Here is a 21,100-nt window from a genome sequence, read left to right on the forward strand (position 1 = left end):
CACTTGTTTTAAAAATGATTTTTTTAATTACTTGGGTGCATTGATGGCAAGCTACTGAACTCCAATATTCAGTATGTTAAAAGACAGTTTTGTCAGTCAGAAGGCAGACAGAAAAATTATCTGTTTTCCATGTGCCTCAAGCTCTCCTGGGCAGACACTGGCAGAGGCCCGTGAGACTGCATCTTTTAATGGACGTGTTTAGCTTTGAACAGCTGAGCAGTCTAAGAGCAGTCAGTAGGAGTATCTGTTGGCAGGACCTCTTCTAAGGAACCTACTGGAAAACAGACTAGACAGGGCTTTGGAAGAAAGAGCTTTTCTTCAGCTTTCATTCCATTATTTTAAATACAATTTTGAACTGCCGAGGAATGCTGTGATGGACTACAGGAACATGCACATGCTGTCTGCCCAGCTCTCGGGAGGATGACTGGGTCCACTCCACGTCTCATTCGCCAATACTTCTGTGTTTGGTTCATCTGACACTGAAATTGTGGTGTCACTGTGACAGCAGAGGAATGTCCAGACCTTGGTAGTTACCACTGCCTGTGTACATCAAGGCAACACCAAAACTGCTGAAGGGCGTGTTGAAAAAGGGCATCATGCTGATGTATGACACTGCTCCCCAGATGGGTCCAGCCATGCTGAGAATTTGCAGTTTTGTGGTGTGGGTAGGAGCCCCACTACATTTCTGTGTTTGGGATGAAGCTGTGCCCTTGCCTGTGGCTGGGGAGCTACCAAGGTCACTCTGCTGTAGCTGGTTCCTCATAAACACCCATGTGGGTCACAGGAGCATGTTTTGGTTGCAGAAAGATGGACAGGAGAGTAGACCTCTCTAACGATCTTTTGAGTGCTGCTCTGGTGACTGCTTTCTGTTTGTCTCTGTTTCAGCTGACTGGGATTATTCAAGGCATGGTGGATGGGCAGCCGAGCCTCCAGCAAGTGCTTGAGGTAAGCAGAGTAACCTTTAGTTCTCAAACTCTGACCTCTGGTCTTGTAGTCCCCTTTTCATCTCTTTCCCTGCACCCTCCCCTTGCTGAGAATCGAACCGCGTAATTTGACTATGATTACAGCTTCATTAGAATAACATTTGCTGTCACACCGGTGACACACTGCTGAGATTATTGAACCATTGATCTGTCATCTCCAGCTGTTCATGTCAAGGGTGCTGACAAGATACCCAAACTCCTGCCAGTAGATAGGAGGAGAGGCGATTCTTTCTTGAGCCAGTTTTAAAGCACTGAGACATTGCTCAAGACCACTGCTCCTGGAGATTCTGCTTTCATTTGTTTTCCCCTCCCTCAGCACTTTATTAAATTATTTTTTCTACCTATTTAAATGCTCAATAATACATGTAGTATAGAAAGAAAATGCCTCTGAAATCTAATCTAAAGGGTGTGTGAATGCAGATACAGCCCTAATAATATCTTCTCCTTAGTGTGGAATTCCTAGAGCATTTAAGGCCTAATTAGCTTGGAAGTATTTCTCCATCAATAGCTTTTGTTGTTAGTCAGTTAGTGAAGGAAACCTCCTCAAGCAGAGCCTACTTGTGCTGCAGGTTGGTGTTTGATGCGTCATCTCATCAGGATTTCCACTGCTGTGTTACCTAATTGTTCCTAATCAAAATAATTGCAACAATTGTTTATCTGAGGAAATCAAATTAAAGGTGCTCAAATCCTCCATGGAGACAGCACTTGATCGGCACTCACATCAGCAGTTTACCACTGCTGTCCCCAACTCCAGGCAGGCTCATGTGAGGCTGGCTGGGAGATCCTGTCAGCCAAAGGGAGTGTGGCTGAGAGATTGGATGCTGCTTTTCTGGGGAGTTTTACTCAGGGGGATGTTGTACAGTCACAGGAAGAAGCATCGACCCCTGGCAGGAAAGGCTGTGTCAGTGACATGAGACTGAAGATGGTGCTCTGCACAGGTGATGTCTCACATCCATGCAAACCCTCAGCTCTCCAGAGAGCATACAGCAGTCTTGCTTGTCCATAAACGTATGGATGCATGAGCCTGTTTCCCCCAGGAGGGTGAGCCCTCTTTGCCTGGATGGGTGAATGAATACACCACTGGAGTATTCCAGAAAATGATTCATTCTGTTTCTATGGAAGCTTCTTAGAGTGTGGAAACACTTATGTAGAATTTTTTTTATTTGGACAGAATAGGTGTTCATACAGCAGCATGTTTCTAGGTTAAAATGAGATTCAGGTCAGGCAACTTCTGAGGCATGCTGGTTACTCAGGAGTGAAAGGTGTCAAGCAAGGGAAAAGAGGAGGGATTTCTGTTGCTCAAGCATTGAAAATGCTGCTGATGAGGTTGCATAATAACAGTTGATCACCTGCCACTGCAAGATTTTGGGCATGTCATTTGCTAGTTTTAGCTGAACTAAGTGTCTATGCAGGGCTTCTGTCTGTGCAGGGCTTCTAGTCTAGGTTAGCTCCTTAATCCCTGACGTGGATTGCATCCTCCAGGTTAACATGGCCCATTTTTTAAGAGGACCCAGAATGTGTGTCCCTGTGGGAAGTTGATCAGGAATAGTGGATCCACTTTAAATCCACACTACCCTGAACAAGCATTTCTTCAGAACTATAAGAAGGAAAGAGGGATCCAGCCTGGAGAGGAAGAGGACACCAGGCTTTGCTTGTTACTGCCACACAGTGCCTGTGTGTGCCCAGCCCTTCCATTTTTTTCCCCTTCCCATATCCTCCTGCTGCTATATGAATTAGTGTATGTGAGAAATGCTGTAGGGGACAGATGCCATCTCAATATACCTGTCTTTTCTCCTCACTGGAGGGGACAAAAGTTATGTTTCCTACGAGCCTCTTTGGTACAGGGAGAGGAGAATGCCAGGTAACAGCACGGTTGTATCGTCCCGTTAACGCTGCACAACTTTCATCCCTCCACAAGCAGAGCTGCTGCGGTGTCTGATAAGATCATCTCTCCTCTGGTTGCCTGATGTCTCCTATCAGAAATCTTCAAAGGTCCAAACGTGCTGTTGTTGAGATGGCAAGCAAAGAGAGAAGAGAGAGAGGGAGAGGTTGGATAAGATCACAATTTTCTTCTCTCTTGATTGCAAGCAGCTTATCTGAGTTTAACTCTTGTGGCTCGGCCTGTCTCTGTAAAACTCATCCTCTTTTCTTGCCTTCCTTTCAGAGGGTTGACGAGTGGATGGCAAAGGAAGGCCTCTTAGATCCCAGCGTCAAGTCGATTTTTGTGACCTGTGGAGACTGGGATTTGAAAGTGATGTGAGTATGGGAGGGGAGGGAGATTTTCCTGGGCTTTATTGCTCCATGCTTGCTTGTAGTGCATATGTCTTTGTCCTTGCAAGCCTCCCAACTGTCCCTAGTCATTGTTTCTTAGGGAAATTGTTGTTTGCCATGCATAATTGGGAGAGAAGAGTTATTTCAGAAGACAGGTGGGTGCTGGGCATGGTGCAAGATCACTGCCTAGGATATTCCCTATATTGAGTGAAGCCTTTCAGAACTCCAAGAAAAGTTTAAACTGGAGCTTTGTGACATTTCGCCTTTTACCTAATACACTTTCCAAAGGGATGGATATTTCTGAGTGCATATGTGAATGATCAAGTGATGATCCTTACCTGACTTCCTGCATTTAAGGGTTTTTCTGTCATCTTGGCACAGTAATTCAATGTGACTCACAGAGTAGTCTTTGGAACAGAACACAAGCAGAATACAAGCCCAGGTCTGGCATGCTCCAGTGGTGTTCTTATCTTTAAGGTCATCTTCATCAGCTGGGTGACTATCTGGCAAGTACCAGGTGGGAGCCTGCACTGGGATCTGCAAATGTTAGTGTACGTGCATGTTTTGTTAGAAAAATAGCTAGGCCACAACCTAAAAATGTTATTGTAAGAATGGAGCTAAATGTCCAAAAATTAAATTAGTCCAATCTCCAAAGTGTTTGCAGATCAGTCTCCTATAGAGCTGAATTCCCTTGGATTGCTATAATCTTGCTTCGGCTTTTCATTTCCCTGTGGTGCTGGATAAAGACTCCTGTTGTTATCACACCAGTAAAGCATGGGTTTGACACATCCCATCCTAAACTGACAGCCACAACTCGTTAGTAGTGTTACTTGGTTTTCACTGTGACATTGGTTTCCCCAAGCTGGAAGCCTAAATAAACTGCACATAGTCTAGGAGCAATCAGCACCAGTTCTTCCCTGACAAGTAGTCTTTGCAGAGTGGCAGCTCCTTGCCTTTTCTTTGTGTAATTAGTGAAACATGAAATATGGGGTCCAAAGCTCAGCACCAGCACTAGTGGTGATGAGAAATTGGCTCCAGACAGAGACAGAGGGGTGGTATTTGAATTTTTGAGTCAGAATCTCAGTCTTTGCTCAGGCTGTGTCCAGAGCTCATATATATTGCAAGTTCCTGTGTTAGTTGCTTAAATTAGGAGTGAGTTATTTTTCATTATATATCATGTTTAAGCTTCTGTTAGAGACCAGCACAGCTGCTGTGCTAAACTTTTGTTTCTCATGTATTCTATTTTCTCTGTTCTTTACTCCTGTATTGCTGTTGTGTGAGTCCAATTTACCACTTTGTTGATGGTTGTGAGATACAGTTATCTTTGCTCCAAGCCCATCTTTCTATTGCTTTCACAGTGGGCTGACAAGATTCCCAGGTAATGACATCCTAACTTGGTGTTCATATGGAAAGAACAACCTGGATGTGTTGGGTGGCTTTTTTTTTTTTTTCTTCAGAGCTCTGCAGCAGGCAAATAGAGGTAAAGATAAGCCCCATTTGTGGTGAGCCATAGGGGTTGTGAGGTGAGCTGGCTCAGAGGTACATGCTATTCTGGAGTGGAGATACACTATTCACCATTTGCAGTGGTCTCTCGCATGGATTGTCCCTCACTAGTCAGCTGGAAAAGAAGACTCCACTCCTGGCCATGAGGTTGTTGAGAGTGGTTCATTTCTCCCTCTTCCTTTTAAAATTTTTTTTTAAACCATTAACTTCAGAATTCAATCCTGAAGCGTCTTCAGGGCAAAGCAGAAAATACATTCTGTGTTTCCAAGCACATGGATAGCAGGAGTCTGGCTGCATCCGCCTGGTGAGTAGCACATCACGCTGCTCCGTCGCCGATTGGGTGCTGCAGTGTGTAGCGTCACATCTGATTAGCACCATGCCAGTGGATGAGGCTGGAGTGAGGACTCCCTGTCAGCTCTGACTTGTCTCATTTCCCATTACTTTTATCCGTCACCACAAATGCCGAGTCTCCCTCCTGAACTAATTAAGTTTGCGTGTGTTTAGACACATTGCCAAATAGGGTTTAGCAAAGCAGAACTGAGCATCTCTTTTTAAAGAGAGAAAGCGGAGAGCTGAAACAAGGCTGCTTAGACATGGAGGCAGAGCCTCAGAGATGTGGAACATCCATGAGGTATTCCAGGGAATCACTCCATGCTTCCCTACAAGACCTGTGGTGTAGCTGATGCCCTTTGCTATCCCGTTAAGACCACACACTGGTCACAAAAGGCAGCAGGAAGGGAGGTGGTGCTGTTTGTCTGCTTTTGGAGGAGTGTTGTTGGAACATTGCATGGTAGAAACCTGGCTGGGTACCAGAGGAATTGAGGACACTGAGGTGAGTGCAATGGTTCCTGGCTTAAGAAGCCACCACTTGTGACAAGTTTACTCCTAACTCAGCTCTTTCTTTTCTCAGCTTCCTTAGTAATGACAGCTGCTTGCATAGCTGAAGTCCTCTTACCCAGATCTTGTGTGATTTGGAGTTCCTGTCCTCCGTTGTCCTTAGCTTGGCTGGGAAACCATGCAGCTTTGTTCCTGGCTTCTCCAGCAGTGACCTGAGCATTTAGTTTGGCTTCTGTCTGCATGTGCTGTTCTAGAGCTGAGATATGGTGTCTTCTGAACTGGTGTACTGTGAGGCCTTCCAGTAGGTGCCACTGGTAGGTGCCAGGGAGGCACAGTGGGATGAGCAAGCTAGATGTGGGGAAGTGGCTGTAACAAGGAGGAGGAATCTTCAAGCCTGTCAGTGTTGGATATAGGGATAAGGTAGGGAAATAGCCCTGCCTAAGCAAGGAGTTGCAATTTGTGTAGCCCAAACAAAAGCACCAGAGAAGTAGGGGTTGTCGGGGTACTACTCTCTGCTGATGGTGTCTGGCACTGCTGAGTCTGCAGGATTCAAGATGTAAACTCAGCTGCTAAAGGATCAGTAAAGCTTCTGCTTGGCTCAAGGACCTTCAGGAAATGAGGCACTGTGTGGCTACAGACTTGATTGCTCTTGAACACTTGGAGTTTCCTTGGAAGACCACAGAGCTGTGTGTCTGTCTTCCCTCAGACAACAGGGAGCACTAGTCACAAGGAGCTGGGTGCCCAGAACACCAATCATCCGAGAAGGGTTTATGGAGGTTTAGCATGAGTCAAGGTCCTCGGCCACGCTACCAAAGGCTTTGTCATGGGTGTGGTGCACCATCAGAAGGTACACCTGTTGGAGGGATTTGGTTGCTGCTGGAGAGAGTCCGTTGTGTGAGAGGGCTTCTAAATGAAGCGCTGATCCTCTACTGGCTGTGCTTGGATCAACCTGCTTTCAGTTCTTGGTGTGTGTGTGAATCAGGCTGGAGTTGGGGAGACAGCAGCTCTCCTGCCAGCCCTCCCCTTCCCTCTTGTTAAGATGCAATTTCTTTAATGAGGAAAACCTCTTGAGTAGGAACATCACCTTTCTTGAAGGCTTGTCCTGACAAGGCAGTTCAAGCCGACAGAGTCACATATCAACTTCAGCAAATATCAGTCACTCATTACAGAGACTCTTCTCCCCCCCATCTCCCAGCAACACCCCTCATTCTCAGACAACGGAATGAATCATACTTCTGCTCTTGAATACATCATGACAAGTCATGGTTCTAATGAGAGAGGGCCATTCATTCTGGGTGGAAAGTTCCCTGTGTCGACTCAGAAATGTTATTAATTAAAGAGAGCTACCTGAAGCAAAAGATGAAAGGAGCACCAGACCTGCCAAGCTAAAATATGAGTGGGGATACAGCCTCGTTAGACACACGGTCCTCAGGCCTCTGCATGCTCGGTGGGAGGATTCCTTTAGCCTGTTGCAAGGAGCTATAGTCCAAGTTTAACAGCTCCAGGGATGGATTCAGATACCTGATGTCGTCTGCTTTAGTGCTTGAACCTCATTCGGCACCTAGGTTGGAATTGACACTAGTCATTAAGCAAATAGCATTGATGTGGCATTGGGTGGCGAGGGTAATGTGCCTCTGAAGGGCTGAGGGAGCTGCTGACTGCAGGAGATGGGTTTAGTGGAAAAGAGGGTACTTAGTATCTGCCACAGTTGAGCCCTTGTAATATAAGCTCTTTAGTGTAGTTTATCTCTGCTGCAATGTCAAATTGCTTTCCCCTGTGTGTGGAACCAGTTTGTGGGCTCTTAAACACAATGTGAATTAATCTTGGCAACAAAAGAGGCATTTTTACCATGTGTTCATAGATACAGAGTTGAAGTACGGTGAGGTTAAGTGAGATGCCTGTGGCTGTGCAGGCAGGCAGAGGCAAAGCTGAAGTCTTATGTCCCAAGTCTCAGACCTGCACCATAATGTCAGAAGCATCAATTAATCCTTCTCCTTCCAGATCTGGATTGTTCTGTAAATGCACTGAGCATAGCCAAAAGTACATGTAGGCTTTGGTCTATATAACTCTGACATTAAGATGCTTTAACTGCACTTACTGTGGCTGATCAGAACATGCTAATTTATGTCTTCACAGGAAACTACTGCTCCAAAGTTTTTTATTTTCTTAAATAAGTGTTAAAAGGCAAGTAGTCTCTAATATAGTGATAAAACATAGTGAAGTGTCTTGAAATGTTTATAGCCTTTGGTGCACTTCCTAGGTTGGTTATTAGTAAATTCTGAGCAGTAAATTATACCATTGCTTAATTTTATCTTAGTGTTTTAATTCTTTCTTGCAAGTTACACAGACTGGGAGGATGCTCATCTTCTCCAACCAGCTCCAAATGTGGCAATGGGTTGCTCTTTCCAGGCTTCTGTCCTGGATGTTTTTGAGATCAGAATTAGTTCATGAATGGAAAAGAATTGTTGGTGTTAGTGTCCTCTGTACATGCTGTTCTTTATCACAGGACCAGGAGGGGGTTGGTAGCCTCTACCTGAGAGAGAAATTGCAGATGGCCACTGACTGGAGTGAGTGGGAACGCTTGGGTAGTCATGAGGAAGGGCAGGAGAAGGTGTGGGGTGGGCTGGCTGTGTGGCAGCAGGGCAAGAAGTATATTCAGAGTTGAGAGTAACAAGAAAGATCTGGTAACTGAAAGATAATGTAGTCATCTGCATTTAAAGCTAATAAAGCAACTCCTTTCCAACTAAGATCTTTAGATTAGCTTGGTGGTGCTCTTTTAGTGGGGATCATTTTGCTGAACAAGCCTATGCTGTATCTCTTCACACGGTTACATTGGCTGAACAAAGAATGTGGTGTGAACTACAGTGAAGGGATGGGACTGAATATCCAGGGTCAGGAACCTTTTGAGTCAGCTTTGCTGATGGAGTTGTTCATGTAATTACACCCTAAAGTGCTTTGCCAGAGCTAAGCAAGGGAGCCTTGTGAGCACTTACAGGGAATAGCACTGACCCCATTCACTTCTGCAACCCTGCAGTCCAGCTTTTTGTTTTTAAAGAAAATGATATCACTTATGCAAAAAAAAATTGGATTTCAAGATTCCCCCTCTGTACACTCTTATTTAAAATGAATGTACCAGACTTGACTTTTGTTATCCTTATGTACCAGTTACCCTGGCTGACTCCTGTTCTTGTCTTTATTTGAAATAATTGGTTACTTGGGCTTCTGCAAGTTCCGTTGTCCTAGATGTTTAGGAATGTCTTTGGGTTAAGTTTTAAACATTAAATCTTTGTATAGGGATCATCATGCAATGGACCTTCAGGTCTGTTCCTTATCTGGCACATGATGGCAAAGACATTTGCCATATCAGGGCTGTAGTGGCTACAGATTTACTGAGCTGTGGTGCTTGGTGCACTCTGGGGAGCAGGACTCTTCTACCTGGGAATTAAGACCAAAGAAGTTGGAAGCAGCATGAAAAGAGTCTGGAAAAATTTACAAATTGCAGTCTAGGGGAGAACGAGACAGGCTTTGCATCATGAACTTTATTTCCAGCACTGAACCTTTGGGATGGAGTAATAAGTGGAGAAAGTAGATTTTCTAGCCCTGGGTAACTTAACTCAAGCTATTTGAAAACAGTCACACTGAACTAGATGTAAATCAATGATCTCAATGTCATCTGCTCACAGAGTAGGGAACCATAATTCCCTCTGCACCAGGAATCACTAGGGTGAATTCTGTGTCCCGGCTTTTAGTGAATTCAGGCAAAATGGTTTCAAAATCAATGGGTGCGTCTATAATGGGTGCTTGGTAAATGGGTACCTAGCCTCTGTCTATATGAAAGCCCTCTAATAGCAGTTCAGGATAGTGGTGATTCTGTGCCTTGGGGAATTGAAAAGCTGGTTGGCTTGGGACTGCAGAGGACAATCACTGGAGGGCTGTTTGCGGTCTGAATTTTGTTATTTGTGGCATGTGTGAAAAACAGGATTAGCTCCACAAAGTATTTGTTTTCTCTTAGAATAGTTTAATTTTTCTGGTGTTAGACAACCATAGTGTTTCATGCTGGGTCTGAAATATCAGCTGTCTTCCTTTGGATCCCAGCTCTTCTTACTTTGCAGCTGAAGCAAAGCAGTTGCGTGTTGGCACCAGTGCTGCCCTCTCAGTGGCTTTGCTGGGAGAGATGTGCTTATGGCTTCTTTGCCTAGAGAGCTCTGCTTGAAGAATACTGCCAGCCTGGGAGCAGCATCCTTCCTCTTTCACTCGCTCTGCTGTGTGAGTCTATAGCTTTCTTGAAAATGTTTTATTTTGTTGGGATATTTGTTTCCTGTTGGGAGCCATTTTCCTGGATGAGTTCAGTCCCTTTCCTCCTGAAGCTCCTGGCTGGCAAAGACCTACTGGGCCATCTTGAGGTCATCCCTGGTATTTTCCCTCCAGCATATTCTCATGTGTCTTGTCCAGTGACAGTCTGTATCCTCAGGAGTGGATGATGAGGTGCATGCAGGACTTGGGAGGACACTGGAGCTGCAGACTAACTTTTTGAGCTGAGTCCATTTCATGTGGGAGTCACCTTTTTCCATGTTTGGCCCAGGTACTGCCATCGGCAGCCTGGCACTCCAAAGGCAGTGTCACGTGCTCAGACATTGATGTGGACCAGGTGTTAGCAATGATGTGACTTATATGGAGGTGGTGGTAGAAGAAAGCAGAATAGAGAAGTCTGTGGAAGGAAGACAGAGGAAGCAGGGCAATGTCCTGGCAGGGTTGTGTCCAGGAAGCTCATACTGCCCAGGACTTCATCTTGCCTTGGTCCTACCAGCTTTGCCTCTCTTGGAGCAAGGATTTCTTCTCCTCTCTGCCTGGCACCTTGGGACACCCTTCGTTTTTCCTCTGTAGGTGCCTCTTGGTCATCTCTAATTTCCTTGCTTCAGTTTTTCCATGTGAATGTAAACCAGGTCTCAGTGTTGACTGTTGGCCAGCATGCCCAAGGTGCCTGGGCACCAGCTGAGTTCAGTTCCTCATCCCTGCCTGGAGTCACGTCTGTCCCTGCAAACCGGGTGCATGGAGTAGGCTGGTGGGAGGTTGCCAAGACCTCTCGTCCAGCTCACAATGCTCCCAGCTCTGAAGAGAACTTTTACATTTTATGGACCATTTAGCTTCCCAATGGTGATCCTAATTCTTCACAGCATGTACATGCCATTTCTTGGTTATTAAAAGGACCCCTGAAAAGGAGCTGCCCTCTGAGTCAGAGCTCTTCCATGCAGTTAATTGCAGGAAGGTTTTCCTTAGACTGTGAGGCTTAATATTTCCAAACTCTCCCTATGCTAAGAGGGTGAATTAGTACCCAGGTTTCCCCACGGCTGCAGAGACTGACCCTTGTGCACCATCAGTAAGCAGGCATAGGAAGAACACAGGCTGGGAGTAGTTCAGACTTGGAAGTGCTCTGGAGGAAGCCCACTTGATTTCTGCACAAAGCTCAAGAGTGCTTTAAAGGTTGTCTGGCCAGGTGTCTCAGTCTTTCATCTCTGTATCCTTATTTCGTGTGACACTTCAGGTGCCAAAGTAGCCTCCATTTCTTGGGGGCCCAAGCAAGCACCATGTGTACTGGGAAAGGAGTGATTACCTTGGACTTACTGACAGGTCAGCCAAAGGTTGGATGGATGGATGGACTGGAGGTGATTCAAGCAGGGAAGTTCTTTGTCAAGTCACTGTGCTGTGTATGAGAAAACAGAGGCAGCGAGCCATTAGACTGTGTATTTCAGGTGTGAGGAAGCTGCTGAGGTCCTCTGGCATTGTGAAATGCCAAGTGAAATGTTACTGCCATGTGGAGCACAGCAGTGTGTTGGAATTAATGAGTCTGGTGTAGGAAAAGCACATGTGAACAGTCTGGAGGGTTAATGTGTGAGGATGATAGACTTAGGCAGGGGTTTGTCATCAGGATTGCTGTGTTTGGGAAGCACGTTCTAATGGCAAGACCACATAAAAAGAAATTGGGACTTGCAAGGAGAGCACTAAAAATCATCAATTGCCAAAGTTGTTTTGCGTTTGCTGCAGGCCTGAAGCAAATTGCTGGCTTAAGGGGCTCTAACCACCTGGGTCTTGCACTGGATTTACAGGTAAGGTGAAATTGAGAAGGTGCTAAGTAATTCATCCCTCTTCCTGTGACCAGGATGGGAGGTGGTTCTGACTTGCCACTTCTCCTCAGAAGTTGCTTCAGAAGCTGGTAAGGGCTCTGGTTGTGAAACCCAGGAAGCAAAGAGGATCCCTGGGTGCCTGACAATTGCTTTTCTCTGTTGGTTCTTTCTTGCAGGCAGCCTCGGGCTGCCTGTCTCTTTGTTAAGAGAGTGACAGCAATGTGACACCGTGAAAATAATTACTAACAAATCACGGTGGTGACTGCAAACAGCTCGCTGTCTTCAGAGGCATGTCAGGGAGCATTAGAGCAGGGCCGTGGGAGCAGCAGAGCGGCTAGGGGCTCTTTCTGTGCTCTAGGCTGAGGGAAGATCTTCGGAGACCTTTGGCGCCTGCCACCCCCACATCATTCCTTCCTCGTTGGCTCTTTCTTTCCTCCCTTCCCTGCCTTTGCCATCAATAATTAAGCCCATTAATTGCACAGTGAGTTTAGAAAAGCTGCTAATGGTAAGACAGGGCTTCTGCCTTCCCTGGATTCAGCAACCAGACACAGAACAACGAAAAAAATTCTGGAGAGGTATCATGGGCAGAAGCACATCCAAGCTGTGTTTTCCATCTTGCAGCTCTCATGTGTTGCCCTGGGCAGTAATGTTTATTAGCAGTGTGCCCCTAGGAATTCATGGGCTGCTGGTACAGTTGGAGAATGGCCCTTGTCCTTGTCCTCAGGAACCTTCACTCTCCGTGAATCTGAGATAGGTTTGTATTTGTGCAGAGCATCACAGCAAATGTGCAGTTACCTGGCATGTCCAGCAAAAAAAGTGAGCAGAAGAATGAGGATGTTCCAAGAGACAGTAGAGATGGTGCCATTCAGTGTGATTGAAGCTGCAGGTGAAGACAATCCTTCAGGGAATAAGGAGTGAACAGGCCATGTGTGAGGAAGGTGGCTGGTACCAAATAGAGCATCTGGGGGATTTTCTGCAGGGATGAGCCCCTGTGGCTGTGTTGGATTGGGGACCTGCAGACTCTCTGCAGGTCTGCACAGAGTCTGAGGGAAGCTCCCTCTAAAGCCTCTCATTATATTGATATAAAGCTCCCTCCAAAGGGCGGGTCTAGCAGAGATACTGATAGGAAACTGGAAGGTAGCTGCTGGCTGAAGTGTCCTTCACCAGCATTGATAATCAAACCTCTGGGCAAGCTTTGAGAGGGAGCTCACAGCCTCCCCTCCCCTCCTTGTTCCTGGTGGCTTTTCATGTGCCAGTTTAAGAGCAGGCCGTGTCGTTTGGCAGGGCTGTAAGGGGAGGCAGAAGGTGCGGATGGGAGCCTGCTCCCAGGCGCCTGCTCTACTGTGCAGTCTTCATTCCCATTCCCTTAGTTACTAAAGTGATTTTCCTGACTGTCACATCTGTAAATAATGTTGCTGGCGTATCTAGCTGGATGCAGAGAGGCGATGGATGGGGGAGGGCTGGCGCTGAGGGTGGCCATAACAGCCCCTCTCCCCAGCTCATGCAATATTTATGCAGGGCTGGGAGTCGGCGGCACTGACCTCTGGGTCGTGCTGTTAAACAGCTCCCGCAGCCCCTGCATCCTAATTGCTGCACTTGTCCTTTGCTCTGGAGGATTCGCTGCTCCTTCTCTCCGGCGAAGCAAATACTAATGGCAGCTTGTGCTTGGAGGTGGGAGCGGTCTCTTCCCCACAAGGAAAACACAAACTTGTTTTCCCCTGTGCCTCTGTAATTTGCACAGAAACCTGTGCTCAGACCCTGTTACCCAGCGTGCTGGCCTCCCCAGTGCTGACAGCATGAAAGCCCATGAAGCTGCTGTGTGTGCAGTTTTGGGTGGTGTATCATCACAGGGCATAGGAAGGCAGTTTACCCCATCCCACTGGCTCCTATTAGGATTTCTCTCTTCCCTTTAGTGGGGAGTGGGAAGAAGAAGCAATCTCAGAAGTCAGTTGAGAGAATAGAACTGGGCGATGTGGTGCCAGAAGAAGACAGAGATGATGCCAGGAAAGAAGAGGGGTTCAAACAGAGTCACAAAACAGAATGGCATCTTTTCTTGTAGATAAATGGTCTACTTCAATGAGTGGAAGGAGAGGTGATGCAGAAGGCTGGAGGTTCCCTCTGTGGGTGAGGGGCTCTTCCCCATGCAAGTGGTACAGCCAAGGTTGAAGGTGGAGACAGACCTGGCAGACAGGTTTTCAGCTGATTTGAGTGATTCAAGAAAGCACAAAAGACAAAACTTTTGATTGCTAGAACTACCATGGCTTTCTGCCATGCTTTCTGCCTAGGCTCTGTCCTGCTTGGGGTTTCATATCAGGTGTCTGCAAATCCAGTGACCTGACTGACCACCCACGTCCCTTATCCTGCCTTCCTGGGTTGGCAGGTCCCTGCTGCGACTGGAAAAGTGCTGTTTAGACTGGAGACTAATGGCCTTTAAGTGACATGATTGTATTATGTTAAGCGTCTATAGGCTTTACCATTAGGCACTAAACAGCTTATGAGTCATAGCAGAGAAGCCCTTGTCCTGAAGAGTTTATTTGCTAAATGGTCCGGACAGACCAGGCTTGGGAGAGGCAAGGTTTCCTCCTGCCTGTCAGAGAGCAGATCTAAGGAAGGCCTGGCACAGGACATGTCTTCTTAGTTTAGAGGAGCACCTTGGCTCTAGGCCTTGTGTGTTCAGGTTTCCTGGGGAAAAATACTTCTGCAATGGGATTTGTCCAGTGGAAGGAGAATAATATTTAATTTTAGCTTAGTTTTTGTGCATGTTCTGGTTTTAAGGGGGCTTAGACACGATGGGTACATCCATTTCATAAGATATATTCCCTTCCTCAGTGCATAATTACAGTGTTCTGCAGCAGGAGTCTGAATGCTCCCTCTTAAAGCAGCTGGTATGCAGAGAACCTGGCGATTACTACATTAGTGTCTGTATGAAAGGCTTATTAACAGACTGTATAGACAGAGAAAGGACACATGCTATGTGTAATCAGGATCTGCTGGAGCATGATTCACAGAATAATTTAAATAGAGATTTCTAATCCAGCCACCTGTTCAAAGTAGAGCTAACTTCAGACTTAGATTGGGTTGCTCTGGGTCTTCTGCAGATGAGTTTGAATGTCTCCAGGGGAGGAGATTTTGCCACCAATCTGTTCCAGAGCTTTATTACCTGCATGGTGAAGAGTTTTTCCTGATGACAAACTGGACATTCACCTGCTGCAGCCTGTGGTCATGATGCATGACTTTCACTGAGAATACAGTATGCAATTTTGTACACTTCTCTTTATAAGATGCTGTATAATGTCACGTTTAGTAAGCAGACAGACTCTCACACTAAGGTTATGTGTAAAAATCTGTTTGTAGGGGTTCCCAAGGCTGGGAAGGCAACCTCAGCCTGGGAGACTTGCAGTTTCTCTTTTCTTGGGAGCAGTGTCATGCATTTCTGATGTCAGAGGGAAGTCCACCTAGTTGTTCTCCATGTCTGGAAGGGATGGTGAGAGCATTTGCTCTACCCCTCCACCAATCTGGAGTAGTGCAAATCTTCCTCCTGCTGCACTTCTAATCTCAGCTGAACCATGGACCCAGCAAGCTCTGGTTTCCTGCATGGTAATTAAGTAGTTATTTAAAAATCAAGAAGCTCTGTTTGGATCCTACTATCCCTGTCTGTTTACAAACTCCAGGTAGAGTTACTCTAGATTTACTCCCACATGCCTAGCAGCAGAATCAGGCCCAGTAAATAGAGCTATGAATCTTTTTAAGAGAAGCTGTTAAGAAGTAGCACATAGATTTATTGTAGCATCATGTGTGTGCAATTGTTGATGAACATCTTCTGTTGGAGGCTGAATACCTGCTGTGTTACAGCCTTGCTTTTAATGTTGAGATAGCATCTCTGCCAGCATCTTGCTGATGCACAGACAGATACCCATAAAAGGGCCAGATCTCGCTTGGTGTTAAATGCCTTCATGTTTCATTAAGGTTGATGGCAGTGGAAGGCGCACAGTGCTTTGCAGGACGAGCGAGTCACAACGAGCCACTTGCCCTATGTGCTTTTTGTGGCAGAATTATGTCCCTAGTGTATACATTGCTCTGGCTGCAAAAGGCTAACACCCTTTTCCATTCACCGGCTAGCGGCTTGGAGAGCAAGGGTCTTGACGTTCTCTCAAATTTCTTAGTACCCAGCAAAAATTTAGAGAATAGGGATCACACTGTTAGCATATGATGGGTGTTCAGATATTTCAGCCAATGCTGCTATGAGTCTCGAATGTTAAGGCTTGCAGTTTGCCTTTTAGGCTTCCTAGGCAGGAATTTGTCTGGTAGAGGGAGAATGCAGGTCTGTCCAGAATTGGCATCACAGAAAAAGAAAAGATCTGGAAGTGCCAGGTATTAGCCTTGCTGCTTAGCCTGTGTTTTTGGCCTCATTACACTAATCCAATTAAAGGTTGATGGGAAAAGATAACACACACTCCACTGAAGGGGTTTGTATGGCAACTGCTTTCCTTACTGGGCATCTGGAGTGGCCTAAGTCATGTTGTGCATCACCACACCTCCTCAGGCCCTGCAGACCCACTGGTGCCTCCATGTGCCATGGTGTGTGCTCTTCTCCTGCATTTTGTCTCTCTTATTACTAATGGAGCATGGATGCATTTTAGCTGCTGGTCAGCCCTCATTAATATCCAGAGATGACAGGTTGACATTTGTAAAGAAGACTTGCATTGACCTTCATGTTGTGCATCGGTGCAGTTGCCATACAGTGCCCTGTGCTGGATGCTTCTCCCTGTGCTGCCTCAGGAATGCATTTGTGTTAGCAAAGGGACGACTGCTCTGTAACCCTTTGCTGCTGTCAGGAGTGCAGGCAGTGTGTCTGGATGTCTCTGCATCCCTCTGCCCATTCCAGGACTGGTTTCTGTAGAGCCTCCATCCATCCCAGTGAACAGGACTGGAGGGTGTTGGGGTTGCACTTTTGGCACCTTGTGGAGGTTTGTTATTTGGGTACTGGGGCCTTAATGGAAGACAGCTTTATGCCAGTAGCAATGACCCCGCCTTCTTCCTTTTCCTGGCTCTTGTCTGGGGAAGCAGTAGAAGAAAAGGCTGCGCTGCCCAGGCATCCCGAGTGCTGTCAGTTGCCTGTCTCTCCCCCAGCCCACGCCGTCCTGGCTTGAGGACTGCTTCAGCCTGCTCTACAATGACATTTATTAACAGAGGGGGCTTTGAAAAAAGGCAGGCTGCTTCTGCAAAGGCTTCTTGCTGTAACTCTGTCTCCTCTCACCAGCCCGTCTGAGGCAATGGCTGCTGGTGCTGAAATTCATTAGTGTTACCTGACAGGCGATGGAGGCTTGCTCTGTCTGTTCCCACTTCCCTGCTCTCATGTCCCTGCTTCATGCATGCTGATATTTAAAGCTGATGTGTGGCTCATAGGCTTGTTGCACTGTGACAAGTCTGGGGGTGGTTGAGAGAACTGAGAGGGTAGAAGGAAAGCAAAGAGGGAGGGAGATGGGACCTGTCTCAGAGTTTGTGTAAAAGCCCAGGGCTTTTCAGACCCTCTCCAGATGTACTGTCTTTCCACAGCTACTGCTTGTGAATTTTAAGAACAGCCAGGCAGGTGTGGTTTGTCCAGCACTGATGGGGGGCAGAAAGAGATGGCACTGTGTGTGCTTGGTGAGGGCTTATCTGGTGGAAAGCAAGAGCAGGTGGGCTCCTCTGGCCTCTTGGCTGGTCTGTGGGGCTGAGAAGTTGTGAGTGGAGAGCCAGAGGTCTGGGTCAGGATTTGTACTTCATTTTGGACAGACGCATGTTTGCACTGAATGGCAAAGTGACTCCAGCACTGAGGAGGAGACACTTCTCTGCCAAAGCTTCTGAATACACAGGAAGTTGCCCCAGTCTAACCTGAATTACTGGGATGAGGGAGTTGGAGTTTGGGGATTTTTGTGGAGGTGTATGTCAGTATGCTTCAGTTTTTGTAAGCTGTGGGGTGGCTTAGGCTGTTCTTTGTGCATGGGCCACTTTACTCTGTGTGTGTGCTGTGACATCACCCTGACAGAGACCTCCTGGTTTGGCACTGTGGTTTCAGCAGTCTGCAGCTGCCTTAACTGCTTTGAATTCCTAGCTTAGCCCCATCTCATGTAAGTGCAGATTAAGTGCAGACATGTGCAACTTTGCCTGTTGCAGTGCCATTTCTCTGCTAAATCAGTTCAGGTGCCTTAGCATAGGATGTTGTTCCCTTGCTAGCTTGTGCTGTTGGGAGAGGACGCCTAAGCTTTCCTCTTGGCTGGGCAGACATGTCGCTCTACATCAAAACAGAGAAGCACCTCTGAGCTGTATGGTCCAGAGTGTTGAGCAACCTTGCTTTGAACAAAGGGGCCCAGCTGAGGTGGTTTGACAGCTCCTCTCTTTCACCATGGTGCTGTTGTTGCTTCAGCATCCAAGCAGCTTCCTTCATCAGTGAAGGATTTACAGGGCAGGACCTGCCAGTGCTCTCCTTTGCAGCCCAATGCACAAGTGTTGGCCAGGACACAATTAAAATATTCTGCATCTCATACAATGCAAGGTCTCCAGGGAATGGATTTTTTTGGAAGGTTAAGATCAGGTCTATAAACCCCAAGATTTAATGTCCCTTTATCTTCCCAGAGTGGAACTTGTTCTTTTAACTGCCTCAATATCAATACACCCTGTGTGTAGCAAGTGGCCCAATTTCTTTGTCTCCTGACATCCTGAACCCAGAAGCAGATGGACGTTAACCAGCTCTGATTAGTTGGGAGAATCAAGCATTAATTTTTTATACGCCAGAACCACCTGAGTGACGGAAATCAATTATGGCTGCCCCTCCCCCTTCCATATTAATGTGTTGGCTCTGAGCAGAGATGGAGGGACCTGTTGAAACGAGAAACCCCTATTTCTTCGTTTGACCCTCTAGATAATTAGGGTTAAATTGATATGCTATCGCACTGGTGACACATTTTATCTGCTTCTGTTTGTACAAGAGGATACAATAGTGGAGGAAGGACCAATTTGTGCCCTGCTTTAGCTAACCAGACTGAGATAAAAGGTGTCACTAGTATGATAACGTTCTTGCCTCATGCTCCTTTATTGTTGCTCAATTTGCCTTTTTTTTTTTTTTTTTAATCTTGTTCTTTTTCTTTCAGTACCCTTGGTCATATTTTAACTCCATGCCATCGCATAATGACGCCCTGCTAAATGTGTGTGGAGATAGGCAACTCTGGCTGACAGCCTTCCCTGATAACCGAATTCCAGCCCATCCATCACCAGGCTGCTCTCCTTAACTTAAGGAAAGTGATAACTAAAGCAAGGCCGTTTATCACCGCCGAGCTGTGCGCTTCTTGCTGCCTTGGAGAGAGCTGGCTTCAACAGCAGAAATGCAGCTATGTCACCTCACCTCCTATTTGCATCCCGTTCATCTCCAGGCTCTATTTACCCTGTAGGGTGGTGAAGTAGGGTTGGATGGAAATCTGATCCTGGGGTGGTGAAAGCTGTCTGAAAATGGTGCAGAGTTGATGCTGCTGACCATGGCCTAAGAAGGACTTAGACGTGCTTAGCTGGTGGAGGAGAGTGTGCTACCTGATGTCACTTGCTCTTCTGAGCAAAGGTGATCTGCATTTTGGGAGCAGACAGAAGTTATGTGCTCCCATTTTTGCTTCTGGGAGGACAGAGCACCAGAGCTGCATTGGAGGCTGGAAAATCCCACAGCCATTTTCAAGTTTCTCTATACTGTATGCAGTTTGGCTGGTCAGATGGTGCTTGAAAGACAGCTTCCTTCCCAAGGAGTGAGAGCTTCAGTGTTTGGGAAGCCAGTTAGACCTCACTCAAAAACTGGAAGGATCATGGGATGTTGAATGCAGCAAAATGTGCCATCATTTCTCCCTTACCTGAGGGAGGGCCAAATCCTGAGCTCTCTGCTAAAGCAAAGCTGCCCTCAGTGACCAAGTTTGGCTCTGGCAAAAAACAAGAAGCCAGACTGAGCATAAAAGCTTATTTTTCAAATAAGTGAATGCTCAAGTGAATGGTGGCTCTGATAAATAGACATACTTCCTTGCAGTCCATGGTACTTCTGTTCCCCAGGACAGCCTGGAAAAGATGATAGAGAAACTCCTGTCTGGTCTCCAGACTGAAGAGTGGAGGGGACCACTGCAGGTGACAGTCTTGGAGCTGGGGAAAAAATTTTGCAGGGGTATTTTCCTCCCTGTGACTACCAGGAAACCTGGGTTCTGTGCAGTGGAAGCCCCTGGTTCCCTGTGCCAGGAGTGCTGTATATTCAGACTAGACCAGACCCATATAGCAATCCTTTGCTAATCCTTGCTCAGTTTCTGTGACCCCAGTGGCCTGGAGCCACCAGGACTGCATCTTTCAGCTCAGGGATAGGCTTATGTTTTGGTCTGTGCTGCTGACAGCTTGCCCAGGTTATAACGTGAGTGTTGGTCTGGTGCTTGAAAAACTTGAAGCCCCTCTGCTGCTGACAAGAAATGAGGGGAGCACAAGCTTGTAGGGGGAGGGGGAATGTCCTGAGGTCACACAGCTTCACAGGCAGTTTCTGGGGTTGTTACTTGTTTGCAAAAATGTGTCATTTATTTAGTTGACATATTTATTTGGAGCATTTATTTTCTCCAATTAAAGACCCACTGTCCAGCGCCCAGGGCACACTGCCATCAGTCTCAGGGTGAAAATAGAACCAGACTGTCCAGTTTGCTGGGCCTTTTGGTCCCACAGGGATAGCAGTGCTTTAGATGTCATTCGTTGCAGTGGGTGGTTTGCTGTCAATTCCTGTGGCTAACAAGAACAATGCTGCTCTCACTTGTTCTGGGCCCTATCCAGAAGTTAGGTAAATGGATTTTTTTTTTCTAACTGAAGCTAGGTTGAGACCTGCAATAATGAAAGCCTCTTGGGTTTGGAGGAGAAACTAATTTTTTGTAACATAACTTTTCCTAACTTCTGTTATCATCTTCTCTAACTGAATGTGAGCAGACTGAAAGAGGTTGAGCTAATCAAGTGCCTATATTTAGACCAGTTGTTTGTTTCAGATGGTTCCTTTTCTTGTGATTCTTGATTTGGGCACCAGCAAAAGCAGCTTTCCTGGAGAAAGAGCTCTCTCAGCATGCTGCTTGGGGCTGGTTGGGTCTGTTCAACTAAGGGACATCATGGACATCTCTGTAATGGCTGTAAAGTGCACGGGCCAGGCTGCAGTTTGTGTGGCAATGTGCAATTGTGAAGAGTGATTCCAGGTGCTTTGTTTCAGCACAGTGGTGTCAGATGATCTGTGCCCAGGGATGGGACTGTTCTGTCAACTTGCACTACTTGCCCTGCAAATGCCATGGCCCTGCTCCTTGCAAGCTGCTTCTTTTGACAGCCTTCCTCCTTTCAAAGAGATTCCTCTGGACATTCTTA

At 46.6% G+C, this 21,100-nt stretch overlaps 1 protein-coding gene across 5 annotated transcripts in view; it reads left to right on the top strand.

Moving 5' to 3' along the window:
* The window catches only part of ERI3 (ERI1 exoribonuclease family member 3), a 129,840-nt gene that overhangs the window by 29,440 nt on the left and 79,300 nt on the right, over positions 1-21,100 (top strand). For all 5 annotated transcript variants that reach the window (XR_009487482.1, XM_059853971.1, XM_059853969.1 and 2 more), the window contains 2 exons: positions 886-945; positions 3,148-3,239. Coding sequence is in view for 4 of the 5 variants with exons in the window: in XM_059853971.1 (XP_059709954.1) it covers positions 886-945; positions 3,148-3,239 (152 nt within the window). In the remaining variant the exon portion in view is untranslated. The remainder of the gene's footprint in view (positions 1-885; positions 946-3,147; positions 3,240-21,100) is intronic.

The sequence above is a fragment of the Haemorhous mexicanus genome, chromosome 9, assembly GCF_027477595.1.
Source record: "Haemorhous mexicanus isolate bHaeMex1 chromosome 9, bHaeMex1.pri, whole genome shotgun sequence".
In the NCBI taxonomy this organism is placed as follows: domain Eukaryota; kingdom Metazoa; phylum Chordata; class Aves; order Passeriformes; family Fringillidae; genus Haemorhous; species Haemorhous mexicanus.